General features: G+C 39.1%; 1 protein-coding gene across 1 annotated transcript in view; it reads right to left on the bottom strand.

The window, feature by feature from the left end:
- Pkc53E (Protein C kinase 53E) overlaps nucleotides 1–17017 on the bottom strand; it is a 301767-nt gene that overhangs the window by 94672 nt on the left and 190078 nt on the right. The window contains exon 2 of the mRNA XM_071587375.1: nucleotides 10429–10460. Coding sequence (XP_071443476.1) covers nucleotides 10429–10460 — 32 coding nt within the window. The remainder of the gene's footprint in view (nucleotides 1–10428; nucleotides 10461–17017) is intronic.

The raw sequence follows: 17017 nt of genomic DNA, 5'->3' as shown, positions 1-17017 counted from the left end.
CGCCACTAAATCCGTTTTTTACGCAAAATTTAATACAAGTTCGTTGTTGCAAATTTAAATCCATTTCTGAAATTGTAAAAAATCGCCAACACACACAGAGATAGATGTACTCTTGGCTACGTAACTTTTGCAAATGTCAAGTTATGACACTAAGATTTAAAGGGAATGTCAACAACAGATGTACCAATTTAACAAAAAAATCAGAACTCAAATCGGAACGATGGGAGCGCCACACGGTGGTTATTCCGGGAACTTTTTGATCAAGGTAGTATATTGGGATTTGTACGTCTTTTCGGTGTTTTTTTGGTAAATGTTTTTTCCCTTTTCCTAATCCTTAAAACACCCTTCCTCTCCTTTATCCGTTACCTGTCCAATCTGGTGCTTTCATCCCGAACCACAAACCTTTTTGGTGGATTGCGAAATATAAATGTAAAATTTCTAGACTAATAACTAAATAATATCCCAGAGATTACATGGTAGTCAAATATGGTGGGGCCAGGAAGTGAATCCATATAACACGATGAAAGTTTTCATTTAAATGCAAGGTGTTTCTTTACCATGTCCGAATAAACGTAGATCTCTAATTCACCGTCATATCTTCCTCCGATAACCGCTATTGATAGCATAACAATATCCCACAGTGCCGGATTGACGAGTAGTAGGCAAAGTGAAAATAAAAATTTCTGATTATTAATATAATAATGGATACATTTGTAACCATAAAGACATGATATTAAATTTAATGTTATCCATTCACTAATGGATAACATTTTCATTGCAATACATAATAAATACATAGTAACCAATACAAAGATTGTTTTGATTTTCTTCATTTTACAAAATTCATCTTGACTACATATATCAAGGTCTGGACAACATACTAAAACTGAAATTAAAACTAAGGGTAAACATTAACTAATACCTGTCCACTTACAAATTTCCTGAGTTTAAATTTCCAGCTTACCGCTGAAATATGGCCAGTTGTATTTATGGAACGCCTCAACAATGTGTTAAATGTAACGAAAAACGATTTATCTAAATTCAAACGCATACGAATACGAATAGGAATCGTATATGCTTTCTCGAGTCAAGACTAGGAGCATAAAATGAATTACAAGTCCATACCGTAACGATATAAATATTTGCCTACCATCCAGCAAATCAGTATAGCCACAGAGGATGCGAATTTTGCGAGATGGCCCGCTCAATTGCTTCAATCGAATGACGTATCGATTGGAGCTAAAGGGTCACCAGGCTGGGCGCCACAGAAGACGGCACAGGTGGGCCACGCTGTGCGCAGGCATTTTCCCGACCGCAACGCCACCGCCTGAGCGTGCAATTCGACCGGGCGATATTGAACAAGAGGTCGTCACGTTAATCTAAAGCGGAAAAAACCTCCATACTTCCCAGGAGAATAGAGGCGGGCTGACCTCATCCCGTTCCTATCGTTAGATGTTAATTGTATGAGAACCCGCCCTCGGTTAACTGCACTAGAGAATAGAAGAGCCTCTCGACATAGCGAACCTCGCCACTTTTTCGGCGGCAGGAGAATTTAATTTGCATACGATTTTGGGGTCACGACTACGAGAGTCGTCAAGTTACGAGGGAAATTCAAGTGATAAGGCCAAGCCGTATACCCATGGCTTATCAATGTATAATCTTCACCAACAAAATCGAAATAGCAATGGATTAAACAATCCATTGCATATTTCGAAGGTTCCAGAGCAAACCGCCATGTCCGCACACTAAATTGAAACCATCGTGGAAAAGTATCCATCCAAGGGTAAAGTAAAATAAATGCCAAAAACACTTCAATGCGCTGGTTTCAAGGGTTAACATGAAAAAATACCAGTGATAGTAAACCTTTTGAAATCTAAATCCTTTCCTAAAGCATCATACTTATGGAAGTGCTGAATAAAGGATTATTCCTTTTTCTATCAGGACTGATTATTAGCGCTGTTTACTCTCCATCCTGGTTTCTCCTTTCTTTATGCAATGCAAATTCCATTCTTCCTTTCAAAAGATATTTTGTGCTTATTTCATTTCACATTGCATTCAATATCCAAGGATATGTCGAGTTTATCCCGAGTGATTGTCCCATTTATAAACAAGGCCGATACTTCATGCCGATTCTCGGAATAAAGAGGTACTGCCGTAGTCTTCGCTAAATCTAAACCCGTTCGGGAATTCGCTGGGTTCGATAGTAAAATCATGTAACTATGCCGCTGAGAAAAACGATTCCAACTGCTGTCTGCCAATATAAAAGAATTATCCCAAATACTAAAAACAATGGTAATCATAAAAAGATAACTTCACGTTGGTAACAGCATTTCCAAAATCGTTCCTGACAATCCCTGATCCATTGGATAAAAGAAAATACTTACATTGCTATTAGATGTAATGATGATTTCTGCTAATGAATTCAAATTTACGTAATTATCTATGTGGTGCCGAACACATATTGAGACCATTCATTCATTGCATGGCAAACATAACGCACATTCTTCCACAAAACATTCCATTATTTTTTTGGTTAGGCTACTCACGTGACATGTGACATTGACGACAAAATTCTTCAACAACCGATTTTAATACATCGGTTGGAGAAGTAGTGTTTAAACTATCATTATCAAATAATAATCTTTCTAATGTCCTCTTACATCTTACTAGATCTAATAATAATTATTATCCTAATTGATTGTAAATAGCAGTATACATTATAAATCATAATATGACAAAAATGTAGAATCTTTAGGTAACCTAAACCCTCAGAGCATCAGAGTGAGAGGCACAATGACTCTCCAGAGCGTCAGTAGCACATGAATCCAGCCCTGCGAAAATGTAGACTTTTTTGTGGCATTGAGTTTCTCCCACTTCGTGTAATATTCGACGAGTATTAAATAAAAGCCGAGTTAAAAATATATTTATCGTAGGAAAAAGTGTAAGTGCTATTTTCCAAATACATGCTTGATATTGAAAAATGTCTGTTCGAATATCCTCAATTTTTGGCAAAGGCAAAATTTTGCTTCATAGCATCGTAGTTCACACCAAGTACAATAACCACCAAATTTGCAACAAAATATACAGTATCCTAGCATGCTGCCATCCCGGAAAATAAGAAAATTACTTTATTTTCATACTCTTCAAAGGCACTAAAAAACAAATTTACATTTTTTCCACAGGTTTACCATGACCATCGATTTCATCTTACGAGGGTCGAGATGGTGCGTTGGCTGCTGCACTTGCCGCACATCCCACAGCACGAAGGCCGAGGTTCGAATCCCGGTGGTGGCAATATTTTTCTGTGGTATCCCAACCCCTACTTGGAATTCTAAATGAAGAGACCGTCCATCGGATGGGGCGTTAAGCAATGGGTCCTTTTTGTGTCTTTCGTTAAGACTATGCTAATGTCGACACCGGGTTTCTCTCCACCCTCATTCCCCCATTCCCTGAACTTCACCCCCCTACTGAATTACAATCCCCAATGGCGTGAAGGACATCAGCGGTCGCCTCCTCCAACTAACTACCAAAACTACAATTTCAATACATTTTTCCCAAACATTATCACAGCAATGAAACAGTTTATTTTATATTTGCAAAATAATGCCGCTTGGTGAAGGTCCACATTAGTTTCCTAACAGATTGTATTGTGTATAATAAGAAACATGCAGGGCGATTTTAAAAGCCCAACTTTTCCAATGATTATCGGAGATAGTCAAGGTAGTGACTCAATTCCAACATGATAATCCGATCATCTTTAAGTATGAACTGCCCTTGTAAAAGCAATGAACGCAGCTTCATTAAAAGCCGATAAGAAATTCCCCTGCTGCCGCAAAAAGGTGGCGCTTACTTTGTTGGAAGGTATTTATTCCCAAAAAAACCTCCAGCAATCCTGTTTCCTAATCTTCTCCTTACAGATGACCAACAAAACGACGCTTGGATAGATAAAACCTAGACAAAATTGAAATAACTGCGTGCATTCAGGCGCTCAATGGCAAATATTTCGTTTAATCTCCGTCCCCAAATCTTAGTTACCTCAACTGTGCAATCAATGGCTAATGTATTTGTCATACCGAGGCTAGGCACTGCACCTCATCCATAGGTTTTGACTGTGTTCAAAGTGGTTGGAATCAGATCACAGCAAATATAATATAGGTGATGAAAACACCTGTATGGAAAATTCCAAAGAAACTGCGGGGGATGCCGCAATTTGAAAGCGCCCAAAATTGACCCTAGATAGCGCAACTGGCTAAAGCACTCGATCGGAAACTGAGGGATCCGGGTTCGAATCCCAGTTAAGGCGAATGATTTTTACTCTCTGGAATTATTGCATTGATCTGTATTGAAATAAAAAAATTGAGAACGAATTATTGCCCCTACAATTGTGCCTTATTTTCAACAGGACACACAAGAAGAACCTAACCCTTAGCGGGCTTCTATTCCCCACACAATCGACAGGATTCCATCAGCACACCTCAAGAGTGATATCAAAGCATTGGTAATAGAACGATGAGCCCTTTCCACAAAAGGATGATAGTTTTCGCACGCACAACGTAACTTAAGCTTACTCTTTTTATCTTCTTAGCACCAAACCCCGGTGCCGCCCCATCTCGACGTTCCCTTTCCTTCTAAAATGAAAATTTCTTTCATCGAACGCGTTCTCACCATTATTCACAACAATGATCCCATGCCTATTCAATATATTTCACCGATATCAGTAGAAAAAATCAATTTGAAGATTAGAGTGATTACAATTCCCAAAGTAAATCCATGCAAAAAAAATCAATGGCACGAATAGACAAGTATGAGGAACTTATGCATCGTCCCGGATATTTTCCAGGGATTCGAGCTTTCCCCCTCTGGACACTGAATTTTCATTATTAAAGATGTTTGCATTTTTCTCAAAATGGGTACTTATTTATTACAATGACCCACGCAGTCACTGACTCTTCGGCGAGAAACAAGTACTTCATTTATCTTGATGACACAAGCTCGAGAAGGGCGGAGCACTTCGAGTGGAAAATTTTTTTATAGAGTGGGCAAAACAATTCATCATAGAATGCGCTAAAATATGAAACATATTTCAAGTGAAAGGCAACGCATGAAGTGGGATTGGAAAAGGGCGCCTACATGTTTGCGCCACGATGAGCTTTAGTTTTTTCCGCTCCCAAGTAGTAAATACATTTTTCACTGGAGACCATCTCTTTCGAAGCTTTTCTCCCTTTTATGTGTAGCGTTGTACTTTCATTATTCATTACTGAGCTACAAGCTGAATCTCATACAGTGAAGACACTTCAATTAAATCCAATATTCACATCTGTTGATTAGAGCATAACGCAGCTTCCACAACTTAACCTAACTCGAGGTTACCTGTATATATGCATTATAATTTTTCCCGCCCAAGTGGGCATTAAGTGAGCTAACGGTAAAATAAATAACTAATAAATAAAAAAGTACTAGCACCTTCTTACACGGAAATCCGCAAAACTGCGAAAGCATGCTCAAACGGCTACGGACAGGGGAGCGAGATAGAAACACACATAAAAGCCTAAAACCAGGGTAGCGGGGAAGGGGGAAGGAAGCGAATTCTAAGGAGAGAAAATTTTTCACGGATCTTCAACTTGTGTGTGTATATGCATAAATATACGCTCAGGATCTACTTTGTTGATAAAATGCGCATCTAATGCAAGTATATAATGAAAGCATATCCATCTGAAAAGTTTCATGATGAAAGATTTCCATGTTATACACTCAAGTCTTCAACACATGCAGTTCAGAAGGACTGTAGGATTACAGAAAATCCGATGTATAGGGCAAGGTCTTAATTTAGATTAAAACCTACTCATTTTACTCCGGAGGAGGATGTCCGGGCTCAGAGAACCGCGTTCTGAAAAGATTACCCCTACCCCTTAATGGTCGGCTTAACTTCACCCCTACCTCAATCCTCTAAAGAAATTGAGAATTTCTTACATGAAATGTCGAGAGTTGGAACTCACTAAGTTTCGCTAAACATATCATTAGTGCTCTTTGGGTTCAAGCAATGCTAAAAATGTAAGAGTAAAGTGGCTAGATATTATTCGAAATATTCAGAAAAGTTAGCGTGATTGAGTTACACGAGCAAACAATTCGTACATAGTTGCAAAAAACCCAAAAATTATGAGTTCACGAAACTTTAAACTTTATTCATTTCTGAATACAACGCAGCCTCCACGAGTAGGTAATTATTGCAGAGACGGTGAATAATTCCTGCTGTTTATACAGCCATTCGGTTTTTACAGTTACCTGCAATAAGAGTCGAATAAATCATAGAATATTAGGTTTACTTCAATCAAACAGCGCACATCACACCCGAAAACAACGAAATTTTCCGTTAAATGTAGCCTCTTTCCCTAATCAGATAGGAAATTTATAAGCATTGAATAACTATGATACTAATTCATCCCCTAAACGTTTTAAGATGCACACGATTTTGTAAATGTTATTGATGCGCTTAAAAAAATAATGACTGGATCCTCCCGAAGAGCTAAAGTGGTGGAATTCTACAATCCGATAGTTAACCACGAGGTGTATGGGAACAGTACGGAAACATCGAAAGGAAGCGTTGAGAAATCGACGACAGATGACTCGGTATGTCTTTAATAAAGAAACATTAGGGGGGAAAAATTCGCATATGGAGGCCAGACTAATTCGCGTGTGATGAAATTTTCGTTTAGCTACACTTTACTGATGTGCGTTAATAACGGTTGGCACTTTCGTTCCAAGGGAAGCGGAGCCGACGCCAGGAGAGTTTTGCGTGGCTTACCAACGTTCTCAACATAAAATGCCAAAGCGCAAAATTAGTAAAAAATATAAATTTTCGACAATCGGAGACCATTCCAATATATATTTTTTGAAAAGCAACATACATTTCGTCTCCTCTCTACGAAAAACTATATCGTAGAAATTCAACCGACTTTGAAATGACGTTTAATTCTTGTCCCTGGATAACTTTATGTTCTATTGTCATGAGATCGTGATCACAGAAATCAAGGAAAATTGAAAGCTAGACATATTTTTAGAAATGGAATTCAATGCGCGAAATGTGTTCCTTCTGCTGTTTAATAAATTACACGATATCAAAGACAATAAACAGATTTCTAGACAAACCATTCTTTATGAAAAAACGGAAATAGCGAACGACGCAGATTGCTAAATACTAAAAAATGACTTAAACAAAATTCGAATAAGATGTACCGAATGGGGTTTGGAGTTCAACACTAACAAATGTAGAGTAATGCACTTCTTAATAAATAAAAAGCACGAGCAGACTTAAGCTACTTACACATTCGGGTGTGATCGGATAAGCGTTGTAGACGATGTAAAATACTTGGGTGTCACTATCGCATCGGATCTTACATAGGGAAAACAAATACGTACTACTCGTGGAGAGGTCCTAAAGAAGCTGGCTTTCACCAATCGTATAGAGTGTAAATTCATCAATGAAGAAATGAAGAATCGGTGCTATTTTTCTTTAATAATACCCCAGATAGAGAATGTGGCGAGCACATGGGATCCATCTCATAAAACAATCACAGATTTGAACAAGGCACAAAGAAGGGTCGCAAGATTCGTGTAAATTCGTGCGAAAGAACATTAAGCGTTACAAATTTCCTAAAAGACCTGGGATGGGAACCTTTACAAATGCGAAGACACAGATCTAGATTTAACTGATTGCAAAAATACCAAATATGTGGTTTGCACATTATATATATATTTGCATGTTATATATATATATATATTTTTTTTTAAGGTAATCTACCGGTTAAGGTAGGTTTTTCGATGGACACAACTACCAAACAAATATTTTGTGACTACTAACAAAACACAACCCTAAATTCTACTCTACACCAGGTCCCTCTTCATCTCTGAGTAATTTCTTCCGCCCTTCATCCCGTCCAACATCCCTATCCTGTTCCTTCCCTTTCCTCTTTTGCCCAACATTCTACCCTCTATCACAGTCTTCAACATCCCACTGCCGGTCAACACCCCCTTCATATATATATATATATATATACATACATTCCAACACGAAATACCGCCAAACGGCGAATAAATACTCATATATACAGAAACAGATATATATATATATATATATATATATATATATATATATATATATATATATATATATATATATATATATATATATATATATATATAGAAGATATAATGCAGCCCTTCAATTACATCGGCAGACAGACGAAATACAATTGGTGATGAAAAGAACACAAGAGTGAAACACTAGCATAGAAATGGGTAAGAATTGGACAAAACAATTAGGAACACACACGTAACAATTTCCTTCCATACACTTAGTGGCTGACGTCCTAATCACGCACCCTTGGGCCGGGTGACGGGAGTATTGCGCAAATAAATTTGCACAGCATATGTATTTCTGAAATTCCCGTCCAGCATAAGTAGAATGCTGCCTGGTTAATGACTGCGTTGCGTGTGAGCCTGCCCTTTTTAATTCGTTTCCTTAGCTATTTTCTAAGTGTAGTGAGTGGATGAGTTACTAACAAGATAATATTTAAAGGTGGATAGCGGATGTCACATGAATAGTGTCCGGTCGCCCCCACTTCTATGCGCCCTTTTTCACGGGGTGTCATATATGTATACGTGGAAGTTATGGAGTAGAAGTATAACGGCTAGTGACCCAACACCCTCTGCCACACGTCTTTGCGACATCTTGCGGGGTAGTGTACGGATGCAGTTATAAAGATCTATCACGAATATTAAAGGCTTGATGAAAGACTCGATCACTGTCAAACGCTCTATCAATTCTTGGGAGATAAAAAATCGGCTCCACGGTAATACAAGGTCTGCATCAAAAGTAGTAGGATTGAATGGATTTAAAATAATCTATTGCCAGAATTCATCCATTCACCCAAAAGTCGTCGAATCAGCACCCTTGCGCATACGGCTGCCAGAGGTTTCTCCACGCCTCGTACGCCTTCTGGAAGGAGGCGCCCGGAATTATGCTAAGCTTCCTAGTCACGGGCTGTTGTAACACTTCCACCGAGCCGTGGTGACGTCCTTCCAGAAAACATTTGACATACGTGTTTAAAGTTGGCTTTTAACCTCGTGGACAGTGGCGCCTCGCGCACGACTACGAATGCATGTGACATTGTATGTACGGTATTTCGTCATAACATCTAGTTCCTTTAAAAGCCCCAAAATTTCAGAGTTTAAGAGGACGCCTCGGTAGCTTAAGTGGCTAAAGCACTCGACCGGATATTGAGGGATCTGGGTTCGAGTCCCAGTCAAGGCGAATGATTTTTACGCTCTGAAATTGTTGCATTGAGTTTCCTTTTGTTCGTCCGACAGCACTCGCGGCGCCAACTTCGCACACAACTATCTATGCCCATGTTTTCAGACATAAGTCTATGCATATCACTTTTAGATCATCAGAAACCATGCGAGCACTTAATATGCGATCTCTGTCTAACAAAACCTTCATTGTTGCAAGATTTCGTCACTTTTTGACGGCGAAGGGTGTCCTCAACGTTCGGTGTCTTCAACATCTCTACTCTCCCGAAACGAATCGTGCCACTCAAAAACACTCGATCTACACATGAGGTAATCATCATAAGCTGCCTTGAACATGCCATGAGTCTCTTTCCGGGTTTTCCCGGTTTCACGCAAAATTTAATGGCGCAGCGCTGATCCAATTACAGGTTCATGACGGATAGTAACGAGGTCACGTTATAGATGTTTCGCGAACAAACGATTCGCACTCCGCAAAGGCTGGGAGCCAACTGTCACCAACCTCCAGCCTTTCCCGAGACTCCCATTCTGAGAAACCGCCGCCCGCCCGTCCGTCTATTCTGGAAAAAATATGTCGTACTTATTTCGGGACAGCGTGTATGATTAAAATTGTATGAGCTCTAGATACTACCTGTGCACGAGTACAGATAAGCACTATTTTTAAAAAGCACTTCTTTTAACGCAAGAGGATATATATTCTTGGCAAAGATAAAAAGCATAGGAGTCACTTTGGGATCTTTCATCACATTCATTCAGTCTTTCATGGCACACGCAGCATTTTTATTTCAATGCTTTAGTGGTAGAGCATAGAGCAGTCTTTTCTTCACTACTCAGCACTGCAGGAACAGGCGAACATAAATGAGACGTATATCCAACTGAAACACAATAACCACCAACGAGGACTAGAACTATCTTTAAACCTCTCAAAGAACTATCAACAACGTATCCGATACTTATTCTCCCAAATTTTTCAATATTAACATGAAAAATTCTCACCAGGGAATGAATAATCCCCATGATGACGGAATACATTTGGAAGTCAAATTTTGAAGATAAAATCATAGAGAAGACCGTTCTAAGCATGAAGTGAAAAATAATAGGGAAATATGTCATTGAACTGACCTTGACACTGGTATCCCTGCTTTCCAAATCCCCTAGAAAGAAAAGGAAATACATAAGTTATAGTTGAAAAGGATTAAAAATTCATGATGAAATTATACATGTACAAAATTAGGTACATACTGGTATAGATAAAATATTAGTCAATATTAGAAAACACATTAATAATGAGTATCTAAGTGGATATCACCTACATCTTTAATACATGTGACAGAGTAGTATATACAAGCATAAGAAATAATTGAGATTGAGAGAAATAAACCTCCTTCATCAAGCAAAGTTAACTTTTCTCGATGTGTTTATTGCTCTAAATGAAAACTGAATAACTCCATTGAGAGATATCCATGCCAATTGAAGACTGCAATACAATCATTGTTTTACAAGACTTGAAGAAGCCAAATAGCTACCGAAATAAGAGAGCAAAATACGTTTTCCAGTCGTATGAATTGAAAAAAATATGGCAGACCAATTTTTTTTTGCTGACCATAAGCCATAACATCAAGCCGCGGCTCCAATCGTATGATAATATGTATATTCGTTGGTTACACGGAAGTTTAACAAATGCAACTAGTAACTGCGATGTCCGTAGATCTAATTTCAATAACATTGTATGATTTTAAATGAATTCAATAGATTTAAAGTTGTCTACAAAAAGCGGAATATTTATTGTTTGTTTTAAGTACTAATCTTCACACGAATTTACAATTTTTTTCAATCCACAGAGTTCAAAACATAAAAAGGTTCCATAAAACAGTTTTTCATGAATTTTTCGTCTAATAGAGATATAATACATGCATACATACACACAAAGAAGCACACAAAATAAGAAAAGGAAATCACTAGGTTTCAACTTTTTGGTGGTCCACACCACCTTTCTCAAGGAAGAGAAGGACAGAACTCTATCCTCTCTTCTTGAATTTTGTTCTTCTCTTCCTTGAAAAAAATAGTGTGGGTCACCGAAAATTCGAAACCTAGTGAGTTTCTTTTCTTTTTTTGTGTGTTTCTGTGTTTTTGTCCACTAGTGCTAACTTTATATACATTATTATTCACGTCCGTGAGACTTTCCCAAAGTTTTATTTATATATATATATACATATATTTTTTATCCATATATATATATATATATATATATATATATATATATATATATATATATATATATATATATATATATATATATATATATATATATACATATATATTCATGTGTGTGTGTGCGCGCGTACAGGCGCGTGTATGTGAATTTTATAGGTCATTAAACGAACATAAACTTATATCAATGAGTCAAAATCGAGTTGATATTTCCAAATAGTCTCCCAAAAAAGCAACGAACACACGATGAAACGTTACGACAGATACGACCTGGTTCACAATTTCCAAGCTATTGAACCCCTACTCTTAAACATCGGATTTTGCTTCCCTAACAAGGCAATATATTTTAGCATGTGTTGATGGCCATCCCCACTGGGTAACACTCAGTAACCTTCCCCTAGAGAAGACTATTAACAGCGTCTTAATCATTCCTTACAAGTTTTTAATCACAAACCATGAAAAATGGTACGTGTAAGCACGCGGCATTCCGCCTTCTTACTTTTCAAATTCTAGCTTGCACGTTATTGGATGAATTTCTTACTGCATCCTAAGGTACAATTATTTCTTACATGATAGTATATGTATTTGCATGCGTGTAAGTTTAAAGGATATCTGCATGAATGTATACGCCACTGCGAGTATATGTTTGCATATATGCGTTGATTTTGCAAGTGGTTTCGTTCCCTTGTACAGGTGGTGACCTAAAACCCCCCGCCACGCGCCCTTACGGCTGCTTGCGGGGTATTATGTAGATGTAGATAGAATTGGAAGCAAAAAAAATACAACTGATAGAGCGACATTTTTACCGAGATTAGCCGTGGAGTCTCGACTTGATACCGTGAAAATTTTTAACTCTTGTTCTGGTCGTATCAATATTTCAAGTCCGTGTCACCATATACACTAATTTTACTGTTCCATTATTTTACGGTGATTATTTGGAACAGCTAATTTGGAGTAGCTAATTTTATTTGGAACAGTTACAAGTACGCAATAGGTAATAAAAACACTGACTTGAAAACTTAAATAAGAGAGTCCAACTGCCGCCTCGAAACTTTTATCCAAATCCGAATATCATAGAAGAAATTAAAGAGAAAAGATTTATTTCCACAAAGATTTTAAGTAAAAAAACGTAATATAAAAAAGTATAAGTATAGAAAAAGGTATTAAGTAAGACAAATACTACACCATAAAAATAAATAGATACTTAGGGTATCAAATTTTTAAATAGTTTTCGGATAAAACCCCATTAAGAACCATCTATGCGGAGCATAATGACGCATAAAGTCTAACTGTTCTTGCAATTCTAAAATTAAAAGGCGTTGTGCGCACAAATCTTGAGGCTTGCAGTTCGCTTAAGTTCCCCTCTGTTCCAATCCGCTATTCTTGAGGGCCATTAAAATACCGGCCTCTTTAACACACACCGCTTCTCTTTATCGCGGCTCCCCAACGCTAATAACTGTCATCGGTGGAATCACAGTCGTAGCTAACGAGCCGGATCAAACACTAAGCCGCCTAAACCCAGGCTCTTCGCGTAGATTAGCCGTCACTTTAAACCACAAAATGGCACCACAAACTAGCAAAAAATAACTTTTGAAACTCATAAGAATTCAATAACACTTGTTCTTTGATTTAATTTCTCAAAATGGTAGAGATAAAGAATAGAATGAAATGCTAAATAAATATAAAGGATGAGAGGACGAGCAGAAAGAAAGAGGAATTCAATCCGCAAATCTACAAAAAAATAAAGAGAACAGAATTTGTGGTGTCATATAACGGCAAAGTTAAAGCCGAGCATCAATATCGACAATTATCGAACATTTTTCTCTTGCTAACGAGAGAACAGAAGGGCCCCTTAAATCGACGTGCTATACTTTCCAGTTCAAGTTTTACATACACCCAAGAAGCGCTTCTATTCAAATGTTTTAACAGTCATGGTTTCACTTTTCAAGAAATAGCGAGGAGTTATCGAATTTTCATCAAACTGAAACGTCCCTTCTTTTGCGTGCAACGAAATTAAAATGTTTCATACGTTCTGAAAAAGAAAGCCCAAAATATACACCAATGCTTAAAATATTCAACAAAATTGTAGTTATAAGTACAACATACTGTGCGTGCAAGATGGAATTTCACTATTCGCGAAAATGGCCATTAAATGCCATACAGACTTCTCACTTGAAAAAACATTTCCCATCCTCTTCCTTCGACAATCGTACTCCTGATAGAAACCGGGGATGAGAGACAATTATAAGAAAAATGATCTACAATCTCATAATCGAAAACTCCCGATTTGCAATAAGTTTCCCAAGAGAAAACGATACATTTCAGTGTCTGCAACAAACAAACTATCCAAGTTGAGATACACCCCGCTACCAATAAGGACCGAGCGCAGGCTCGTTTCAACTTAAAAAAGCGTTCACAGCGAAAGAAGGCGAGGGATTTTAGCTTTAAATAGAGGATTTTCAGGAATCCAAAATTCGACAAAAGTTTCCAAGTTCTTACAGTCTAGCGCATTGGTAGGCTCCATTATGGTAAATGAAGTCATTTTTTATAACTTAAGCTTCATACATTTCTCTAAAGCAAAGGTTCGTCGGGTTCAAGTTTTCCTTCGGGGAGTTTAAGCTCGCTGAAATGGAACTAATCGAAATCCTAAGAAACGATAAAATTCTCATGCTCACTCTACCGCAGACACACACCTAGACATATGTGTGTGTGTATATATATATATATATATATATATATATATATATATATATATATATGTGTGTGTGTGTGTGTGTGTGTGTGTGTGTGTGTGTGTGTGTGTGTGTGTGTGTGTGTGTGTGTGTGTGTGTGTGTGTGTGTATATATGTGTGTGTGTATATATGTGTGTGTGTATATATATATATAGACATTCACATATTTATTTATGTGTAAAATACCGTACTCTCTGGGCCAAAAACTGAAGCTTACCAATTTTATAGCTTAACATGAAGAAGCCACAGCTTTGGCACGAACGTATTTATTTCACAAATTTTCATCTTAAACCAAATAATCCGTCCTCGAAATAGAGATAAGAATAGAAGAAGAAGGCAAAACACTAACAACGGCAATTCTATTGTTGCTATGTCATAAATTTTCATTTCAAATCCAATAATCGATTCTCAGAATAGAGATAGGAAAAGAGCGAAGACTGACGAAAACAGAAATGAAAAAGGGAGAGAGAATCAACACAGAATACGCAACGTGGGCAACATTATGAACTCCTTCGAGCTTCAAATGTGTCGAATGGACATAAGGAACGGATAATTCAGCACGTACGCACTCCTCTACTTAACTAGAGGGCAGTCAAACCCTAAACATAACAACAACCCTTTCGCTATTCCCCCCGCCGTTATCTGACGACCGTTAGGCATGGCGAGTATTGGGGAGATTGAAAATAAGATGAGGAATGTGCGAGTGTGAAAGGGTGGAGAGGATAACCGAGAGTGAAGCGTGCATTATGAATGGTACCCGGAGAGACTCCCACTCCCTCTCTCCACTCATAAACAATTATCTTCGCATCTAGCCCTATCTCTCCATACCCTACCCCTCTCGCACTCTCCTTCATTCCACACGCCCCCTCTCCGCAAACATCGCCACCATTTTCATCCCAATCTCCACCTCCCATCTCTTAATCTCCCATCCCACCCTCCTCGCGATCCACTCCAACCTGCACATCCCTCTCCAAAACCTCCCTCCTTTCTCTACTCCTCCCCCGTCCACTCGGCGAACCCTCACCGACACCGAAGCGTTGGATGGAAAGGGTAGGAAGAGGGGGAGGAAATAAGCCAGCCTTCGAATCCACGGGTCCGCTCATACCCCCTCTTTCCCCTCCCACAAACCCCCCGAATCGTTAGTCCGAAACCCTATCCGCCCGAAACCCCACTCCAAGCATTTGGGGGTCGCAGGAGGAGAGGATAGAGCGGGGAGGAATAGGGAGGAGTCGACCGTGTCGGGGAGGGTAACTTTATGCCCCTTCAAGCCCATCCCCACTCCTTCCTGCGACAGCATGGTACGAGGTTTAGGGATTCCAACCTTAAACAAACCATCCTTCGCCTTCCGCCTCTACCATCCGAACATCCCTCTCACCCCTTCCCCTCGATCCTCCCTCCCGTCCCACCCTACCCTCTCTCCCCAAATGGGCTGCTATGAATAAAAGAGGAGGGAGCGATTAAAAGGAGGAGTCGAAGGCAGCGCGTGGGGCGGGAGGAGGAGGAGCAGGGGTAGGGGTTAAGAGGAAGAGAGACCGGGTGGAGCGGGGAGGGTGAGGGACCAGAGGAGCGGCGGGGGGTGCCGGAAAAGGTGGGTGGGGAAGAGCGCGGCGCGAGGAGGAGAGAAAAGGTGGGTGGTTGTGTGGAGCGTGTACGTGGGCGGGGTGGCGGGTGAAGAATGTGTGCGGAGGGTGGAGGTTTGGGGGTCAGGGGTTGAGGGAAGGTGCGGAGGGAGGTGCGAGTTTTGGGAAGGGATTATCCCGAGTTCGCGAGGCGCACGGCCCAAGACACAGATGGGGAAATGGAGTCGGGAGGGAACTGGGGGTCGGGGAGGAAAGGGTGAAATATAGAAGAGAATGAGATGATGGATGAGTTAACGACTTCATTTTCCGGGCGAAATTAAAACCGTAAGTCCCTCCTTTACATACGGCCATTTGGTACAAGTCATAAAACGCGGATAATTCTATGATTTTCTGGTAGGGGTAATTCATTTTTAACGTAGTTCTTACCGTATGGTTGCTTCACAATGCTTAGTAATTTTGTGTTTTTCGAGATTCTTAATATTATAACTGTCAATTGCCACATGGATTTCTAAACGAAGTACTAAAAAGAAGTACTATGAATTAATGAGCACTAAGCACTACGAAGTAGTAAAACGTAGTATCTGTAGAAGACAGCCTTATGTATAGCAATTGAGATAATCGCACTAGTCATAATTTCACCGAAGAATTGAACTCTCCTCGTGAATTAAAGTAATTGTATGTACACATTTTATTATTTAAAGTAGTTTAGTGGTTTAGGGTAGGTTTTTAATAGATCTTGAGACTAAGCACCACGGTACTCCTAGCTCTAACTAACATGACACAAAAATATCCTTAGATCACATACATATTGTACTGCATATTAAATCACTCCATTCGTAAATAATAAAAATATTAAAATCAACGCTATGCCAACCAAAACGCCATTCGTTTCCTCTCTATACCTCGCTTTTGCTGCATTCTCCCCTCTATATTGGTCTCCAGTATCTCAATGCCTCTCAGTACCACCTGCACCCACTCCTGCTGCCTTCGTCAAAATTTTCGCAACACGGAGCCAAGTCACAAAACACAAAAGAGTAATAATCCTTTATGATTTATATGAGGGGTAGTGTTAACGCTAACTGCAGTTAACGCGAAGAAACATCAAATCCATTGTGGAGCGCTGATACAAGCAGACGGATTAAAAAGCAATGGATTTCAATTACAGGATTTCATTATTCTTTTGATGCC

Source organism: Hetaerina americana, unplaced genomic scaffold (genome assembly GCF_022747635.1).
Source record: "Hetaerina americana unplaced genomic scaffold, ioHetAmer1.1.p SCAF_1, whole genome shotgun sequence".
NCBI lineage: Eukaryota > Metazoa > Arthropoda > Insecta > Odonata > Calopterygidae > Hetaerina > Hetaerina americana.
This window is presented reverse-complemented; position numbering and strand designations above follow the sequence as displayed.